The sequence below is a fragment of the Eucalyptus grandis genome, chromosome 3, assembly GCF_016545825.1.
Source record: "Eucalyptus grandis isolate ANBG69807.140 chromosome 3, ASM1654582v1, whole genome shotgun sequence".
In the NCBI taxonomy this organism is placed as follows: Eukaryota; Viridiplantae; Streptophyta; class Magnoliopsida; order Myrtales; family Myrtaceae; genus Eucalyptus; species Eucalyptus grandis.
Window position 1 is genome coordinate 45780387 of NC_052614.1, and position 8714 is coordinate 45789100.

General features: G+C 40.8%; 1 protein-coding gene across 1 annotated transcript; it reads right to left on the reverse strand.

The window, feature by feature from the left end:
- Positions 1-6225: 6225 nt before the first annotated feature.
- Positions 6226-8235, reverse strand: LOC104439708 (probable leucine-rich repeat receptor-like protein kinase At1g35710). The gene has a single exon (XM_010052731.3). The coding sequence runs from the start codon at positions 8233-8235 to the stop codon at positions 6226-6228; it is 2010 nt and encodes a 669-aa protein (XP_010051033.3).
- Between the last annotated feature and the right edge of the window lie 479 nt (positions 8236-8714).

Here is an 8714-nt window from a genome sequence, read left to right on the forward strand (position 1 = left end):
CACAAAAATATCGATGATTGTTGCTCACCTGGTGTTATATATCCATGAGTCCCTACAATATTTGTAGTGACCTTTCGTTATAGCGGAAACAATGTAGCTTAATTATGCTTCTATGCTATACTTCTCTCAAGTGTTTCACTTTATTTCGGAAGCTTTGAACAGAAGATGATTCTTTGTTTCAAAATGATAAAGTTTCTTCAATACCACGACTTTCCCACTCGGCAATTGTGCTTTATAGACAATACCATAACTACTACTCCCAATGTAATATTTGATGTCAAAATTTTATGTTGCGTTGATTATATCTTCATATGCAATTCTCCCATTATAATTTCATATTGACAAGAAGTTCCATTATTTTCTATGGTCGTTCGTTGCATGCTCTTTGTTCTACGTCAAAATATGAAGCAAGACCCAAGAACCATTATTGATATAGCCATCAACGGTATAAATACCATCATAAGCATAATCTCGGACATTCTTCTGGAACCATTAATCTTTTACAAATCTTCATAGGCGTGGAAAGCTCTATAGCGAACATCAGCTAGATTATCTGGAATTTTTCCGGTGAGTTTATTGTACGACAAGTTAATGTAATCCAAGTTGAAAAGCTTTGTAAAACTAGGAACTGAACCACGTAGAGAATTGTTCTCAAGATTGAGATAGCTTAACATGACCAAGTTCTCCAGTTGAAGAGGGATTTTTCCATAAAAGTTGTTTGAGCTAAAATCTGGATGAGTGAGACTCTTTAAGTCTCCTATTTCTGATCGAATGGCACAGTTGAATACATTTCCATGTAAATCTAGAACTGACAAGTTGGTTAAATGGGCTAGAGATGAAGGGATGGGGCAAGTGAAGAAGTTTGAGCTCAGTCTCAACTCAACCAAGCTCTTCAAATTACCTATTTCTGATGGGATAGATTCACTGAATTTGTTCTTTTCCATACTAAAATATGCTAAGTTAATCTAGTTCCTTATATTAGAAGGAATAGATCCATTGAAGGAGTTTCCTCTCAAATAGAGTGGTGTCAAGTTCCTTAGTTTCGTTGGAGATGAAGGAAAGGGACCGGCGAAGTTGTCCTGATCTAGATCAATGCGATACAAGTTCTCGCACTGCCCTATCTCAAAGCGGGACAAAGCCACCTAAGCTATTAAGGGAGAGTGCGAGGTGGCGTAAATTGGACAAGAGACCAAGAGTTGGAGGAATGGCGCCACGAAGCACATTGAAACTAAGACCTAGGTAAATCAGCCTCTTTAGATTTCCTAATTCGGGAGGGATTGGACTATCGATTTGATTATTATGAATGTTAATAACTTCTAACATGATGAGGTTTTGGAGACAGTGATGTAACTCACCGGTTAGGTCATTGTGGGACAAGTTAAGGTGCTTGAGCTTTGGGAGTGCACATATTTAGTGGCGAATGAAATCAGCGAGACCATTATCAGGCAGCCCAGGAGAGGCGAGATCCAGGAACAAAGAGAAATTCATGCTACTCAAATTAATTGCGACCCAGTAGTCATTGTGGCCTCATTCTGGTATGTTTATTTCGACAACGCTTCCGGAGTTGTCGCATGAAATGCCAAGCCACCTGCAATGTGATAAGGAAGTGTTGCTCGTAACAAGGTCTAGCCACCATCCACTAAGAAGAAGGGCATCCGCCTCCGTTCCTGCGGCGATGGCAGGATATTTGTGGGAGAGAGAGAGCGTAATAATGATCCATGTAGCTGCAATCATCAGCTTGCGAATATGCAAGCCGACGGGTTTGCTTACAGGATTCAAACGAATCGTGTGAAATATTTTCATTCTTTATAGAGAGAGGAACTTGATAGAAATCATGTGGAAGGCTTGAGATTGCTGTGATGTATAAAGGCAATCCGAAGAAACAGGGCCTTGCCCTTTTTCCCATCTAGGTGCATGGTCCCCTACAATGAGCACCTTGGAAACATTATTGCCAAGGTACTTAATTGTTGGATTTGTGCTACTTAGGGTGCGCATGACAAAATTTCTGGAATAAAAATCAATTTTTGGCCAGAAATTGATTTTTCAACTTTTATTCCATGGACGAGTTTCTGAGTAAAGAAACGCGTTTGATAACAATTCAAAATTTATATTTCTGAAATAAAAATTCGTTTGATAATAGAATAAAATTTCTATTTCTAGAAGCGGCAACAACCGGCATCCGATGGCTAGAGTTTGATGTTCGGTGACTAGCGTTCGGCATTCGGTGACCGGCGGCGGGCGGCTGAAGTCCGAAGTCCGACAATCGGCGTTCGACGCCAAGTCCAATGACTAGTGGCACGTGGCCAAAGTCCAGAGTCCGACATCGGAGTCCAGCGACCAGCAACTAGCATCCAACGTCTAGAGCTCGACGTCTGACGTCCAACATCTGGAGTCCAGCAATAGGAGGCCGACAGCGAGTGGCTAGTGGTCGGAGTCCCGTGGCAGGTGGTGGGTAGCCAACATCCGGCGACCGGTGGCGAGCGGCGGACAGTCGCCGGCGAACATCCGGTGGTTGGTGATGAGCCTCAGACATCCAATGATTGGCAATGAGCAACCAATGACTAGTGGGCGTTTGACATCCGATGACCAGCAATTGGTGACAGGCAGCTAGAGTGCGGTGGCCAGTGGTTGACATTCGATGGCTGGTGGCCGGGGCCGGTGGTGGGTGGCAATTGGTGGTGGACGTCCATCATCCCATGGGCGGCAAGTGGGCGATGGGCAATGAAAAGAGTGAACGATGAGAGAAAAATTTTGATTTCTCATTTATGTTCCAAAAATAGAAAAGCAAAAAATTTTAACTTCTAATTTTTGCTCCAAATCTATTTCTAGAATAGAAATCCATTCCAGAAATAGAAAAATGAAATTGTGTTACCAAACGGATTTATATTCTAAACCTATTCCGAGGAACAAAAAAACAAAGAAATAGAGAAACAAAATTTTTATCATGCACGACCTTAACAATCAATATGGAGGAAACCGATTTGTACAGTTTATGACATTGTAGAATCGGGACCTTTTCACACTTAAATTGACTCCTGGATCACCTGCCACATTCGTTTGATTACTCGATGCAAACAAATTAGCTCTTATAGCCCACTAGCTGCTCAAACTAGCTTGATAGAAGTTAAATTTTATGTTCAATCTACAAATTGACATTGTACGAGTAGCGTGGCAAACAAGAAATAACCATTGATCGCTACCGATACAAATATAATCTCAAATCCGATGTTGTGACATCGTTTGAATTATGTGCCATAACTTTTAATTGATTATCTAAGTCTCCTAATTTTCAAAGGTAGGTCATTTAAGTTACATGGATTATTTTCCTGCCAAAAATTCCTAAATGACATCAAACTTTCGGGCCAACCACCTTGTTGAAAATATATCTCGAGTTTGAGCCCGTTGAATGAAATCGGACTGACGAGAATATGTGAACTCGATCATGTGTGAGTAAAAGCAACGCATGTGAATTGATCAGCCAAAATTGTCAAAAGAAGATTGCACGTGGATTTCATTTATGAGCCGCAAGTGTGAAGAGGCTAATGTGTGGCTTCTTTTGTTGTCTTCTACTCATCTATGCAGGTTGGACTTTTTGAATGGAGGAAAGTGGACTGTGGCCCACTTGCATGCAAGGATGGGTGTTCCCTTTCTTGTCTTCTGCCAAAGCCATCATCATTGACTTTGAGAGAAGAAGAAAGAAAGGTTCATACATCCATTTTCTTCTCTCCTTTAATGCATGCACATGCATCCATGGATTATGGTGGGCTTGTTTTGTCTTTTCTTTCCCTTGGTAAGGGCCGAGCGGAGCGCCAAGTTTCGGTGGCTGAGAGAGAGAGCTTTGAGATTGTAAAAGAGTGTAGAGAGTTGTCTTATGTGAGGGATTCTTGTTGTAAATTATACCCGAGTATTTTAGTCAGTTAAATTCTTGTGAGTAAAATTTATTTAATTTATTGAGTGAGGTTTTACTAGGAATTATGATGGGCTAAACACTGTGTGAGTTATTTGCATATAATTTGAGATTGGAAAACACTAAGAGTGTGTTTGAGTGCTCAAGTGATTGTAATCTCCGATGTATCACTTGTTTCTATAGTGAAATTCCGTATTGCTTTTTCCATGAACGTAGGTTCCGATATTCGAATCGAACCAAGTAAATTCAATGTCCAATTCCTTTTCTTCATTCTGACTATTTTATGTGATTTGCTTGTCCATATCTCGCAACAGACCTTTGGTGATTTGTAATGCTACAATGTTTCAAGCAAATAAAAATGGCCGGTGTAACTTAAGGGATGGATTTTTAAAAGTCATGACACTAATTTCCCGGCTAGTAGAATATATTGCTCATACGAATCTTTAAATTTCGCTGTTTTATGATTCAATAAGAATGTAAATCAGCATGCATGTGTGAATGGAACTTGTGCACATCCATAAAAAAAATTCAAGGTTTTTGACGAGTCTGCAATTCAAGTGTGAAGAAGTCGAGTTCTTTTGGGTTTTCACATGTTGGATCATACGCGTTACAATAGTTCGTCGAATTGTCATGGTCTTCATGGACTTTTTATTTGTGATGGTTTGCCCTAAAAATTTCTAACTCATCAATAATACCAACACGCAGTAAATACCTAGCCGATTATAATGACCATATGCACTCCGATCCTACTCCAAAGACAAAATTAAACGACCTTTGTCCTACATAAACTGACTCCTAAACATGGCATGAACAAAGTTTAATACTCTGACTTAAATCGTAGATGCCAAATGATCTTATATCCTCAACCACCTTCACCAAGCTGCAGCATCATATTACCAATCTACCTCGTCACTATTGTTGGGACAATTAGAAAATGACCCCTTATACATCGATTAGGCTTGACGAAGTTCTAGTTGATCCACCTTCCAACCATGATCTGTTATAACCTTAAAGATAAACTGAGAACATGCATCACTTAAGCAGAAGCCTTGGAATGATTTTCTGCTAGACTTTATACTGCAGGGGTCGTCAAACTTGTGCAAATCCTCGTTGCCGAAAAAAGTGTTTGCGGGAAAAGCACCCATAAGACTATCTCGTCCAATTGGGCCATTGAGATGATTGTATGATAAGCCAAGGCGGTCTAAGTTTGAAAGCTCTTTAAATGAGAGAATTGAGCCCGAAAGAGATGGGAGTTGCACATGTTTAAGAAGTCAAGAAGGTCTTGGTCGAGAACCAAGTTACAAAGTCTAGGTCTTCAGAAGTTTCATTTTCATGTGCATGGGTCGTCTACACGCTCAAGTCTTGGTATTTGGCCGTTTCCGTGATGTCTGATCTTTAGCCAACGTGAAGGAAACGTAAATTGCGTGATTTTCAGTCTTTGATTGACCAGCAAACCTTCAACTAAACAGAAACGATCGTTCAAATATGTAGTGAATGTCCTTAACAAGCCAATCATTCGTGCGACAACAATGCATTATCATTCACCGTGCGTCTTAATCTTTGTAAAAAGACTAAAGATAAACTGTCTTTTGAGTGCTTCTCACTCCTCACCAATTGCTACTCAGGCAAACTTCTAGCCTACCCAGTATAAGAAAAGTTCGACATGACTGAAATTGCACAAGCTGTATACTTCATATCCGCAAGCACGTTCATCGATTTGCGCTATCTTGGTCGTTGCTCTTGTTGTAGGCTTGACGAAGTTTCTGTTGATCCACCTTCCCACCATGCTCCTCGATTATTTTCTTGGAGCTGCGCAAGTGAGATTGAATGGAAGGGCTTGGCCAATGCTAGTTTTGGAGCTCGAAAAGCTTCAGAAACTTGTTTCATTGTGGGTCGTGACTTTGGGTCACTACTTAAACAAGCAAGCGACAAAGAAACCACGAGAACGATACTTCTTGCAAGAGAATTCTCTCTTGGGATTGACAAGCGATGGTCTAATATTTGATGTAGCATAACATCTTCTCTGAAGAGTGTCGACAACTTTAGGATGATTTCACCTGGATGCTCACCCATAATTGTTTCCATTGCTATCACTCCAAAGCTGTATACATCACATTTCTCATTGATGACAAAAGTGTAAGCAAGCTCTGAAAAAAAAAATGAAAAGTTCAAAATTAGAACAAGCTCGAAACCAAGTTCTCCATGTTAGCTTGGTGCACTATCAAACGATAAATATGGAGCTGAAGCATCAATGGTGTTGCTTACCACATAGAGTGTCATGTATATCGATCTAGCTACGTGCCTCTAATAATAACATTCTAGAAAAGTGTAAAGGATTGCTGCTCACCTGGTGCTATATATCCACTAGTGCCTGCAATATTTGCTGTGAAATTAGATGAGAAATTAGGTTTAAGGAGTCTTGCCGTGCCAAAATCTGATAGGAAAGCCTGCATTTTGTTGTCAAGCAAAATGTTGTTGGTAGATATGTCTCGATGAACAATTGGCCGAGTGCAATCGTGATGCAGGTAAGACAAGGCATGTGCCATGTCCCAAAGAATGTTGAGTCTTTTAGACCAATCTAGTTCCACTGCTTCAACGTCATCTCTCAAAGCACAAAAAAGACTCCCTCTTTCCATGTACTCATAAATCAAAAACATACATCGCTTGTGTAAACAGAAACCATGAAGCTTAATTATGCTTCTATGTCGTACTTCTGTCAAGTATTTCACTTCATTTCGGAAGCTCTTATCAAAAGCTGGATCCTCTGCTTCAAATCGGTGAAGTTTCTTCAATGCCACAATTTTTCCATTCGGCAATCGCACTCTATAGATACTACCATAACCACCACTCCCAATACAATATTTAATGTCAAAATCTTCTGTTGCATTGATTATGTCTTCATATGCAATTTTTCCATCATAATTCCATATTGACAAGAAATCTCCATCTTTTTGTACTGTCTTTGATTGCATGCTCTTCCTTCTATGTCGAAATATGAAGCAAGACCCAAGAACAGTCAATGCTATAGCCATCAGTGGTACAAATACCGTCACAAGCATAACCTTAGACGTTCTTTTGGAACTATCAATCTTTTTCAAACCTTCATTGCCATGGAAAGCTCTATAGCGAACATTGGCCAGATTATCTGGAATTTTTCCCGTGAGATGATTGTACGACAAGTCGATATGGTCCAAGTTGAGAAGCCGTTTGAATTTGGGAATTGAACCATGCAGAGAATTGTTCTCAAGATTGAGATAGCTTAACATGACCAAACTCTCAAGTTCACGAGGGATTTTTCCAAAGAAGTTGTTCGAGCTCAAATCTAGATGAGTGAGACTCTTTAAATCTCCTATTTCAGATGGAATGACGCAATCTAATACATTATCATGTAAATTTAGTACCTTCAAGCTGGTTAAATGGGCTAGAGATGAAGGGATGGGGCAAGTGAAGGAGTTTGAGCTAAGATTCAACTCAATCAAACTCTTTAGATTACCGATTTCTAACGGGATCAATCCGCTGAGTTTGTTCCCTTCCATACTCAGATATGCCAAGTTGGTCAAATTCCCTATTTCCGGAGGAATAGTTCCATTGAAGGAGTTTATTCGCAAAGCGAGACGTGTCAAGTTCCTCAGTTTCAATAGAGACGAGGGAATGGAACCGGTGAATAAGTTTCCATGCAGGTCAACGTGATGCAAGTTCACGCAGTTCCTAATCTCGAGGGGAACGAAGCCATCCAACTTATTATGGCAGAGTATGAGGCTACGTAAATTCGACAAGAGACCAAGACTGGGAGGGATTGTGCCATTAAGCCCATTGTAACTGAGATTCAGGTCGATCAGCCTCTTTAGATTTCCCAATTTGGGAGGGATAGTACTATTGATTCGATTATTATGCATGTCAATAACTTCTAACATGGTGAGGTTTTGGAGACAGAGAGGTAACTCACCTGTAAGCTCATTGTGGGCCAAGTTGAGATGCCTAAGATTTAGGAGTGCACATATTTGAAGGGGAATGGTACCAACGAGGAAATTATCAGGCAGCAGAAGAGAGTTGAGATTTGGAAGAAGAGAGAAATTCATGCTGCTCAAGTTACTTGCAGCCTGGTAGTTGTAACGGCCTCGTGGTGGCATGTCTATTTTGATGACGCTTCCTGAATCGTCGCATGAAATGCCAAGCCACGCGCAATGGGATAAGGATGCATTGCTCGTAACTGGGTCAGGCCACCACCCACTGTGAAGTAGAGCATCTGCCTCTGTTCCGATGGCAATGGCGGGGTAGATGTGGGAGAGGGCTAGCCCAATAACGATCCAGGCAGCTGCGGTCATCATCTTGTGAACACGCAAGTGGACGAGTTTGTTTACAGGATTCGATTGAATCATGTGGAATATCTTCACGCTTTATAGAGAGAGGACCTCTTCTTTGGCTGGGAAGTGGAAGGCCCGAGTTTGCTGTGATATTTAAGGGGCCCCGCTTTTCAACAAGCCACGTTGAATGACTCAGCATTGAATTAATGCCGCAAGGGATTTTTGAGTGAGAAAAATTGCCGACTTAACTTAGACGGTCAGTTTTTAAAAGTCATGATATCAACTTTCGGGCAAGCGGACCATTCTGCTCATGGAATTCCACGGTTTCAGGTTAAGACCAGCATACCGGCCAAAAGGTAAGAACCAGCGTCAATGTTTGGATGGAAGTTGTACACTTCCATCAGAGAGTCAAATGTCTTCGGGGTTTCGTGCGTTGATTTGTGACCCTAAGAAGATAACTACACGATAAGAAAGCTTGTTGAAATATCACAATGACTTGATTA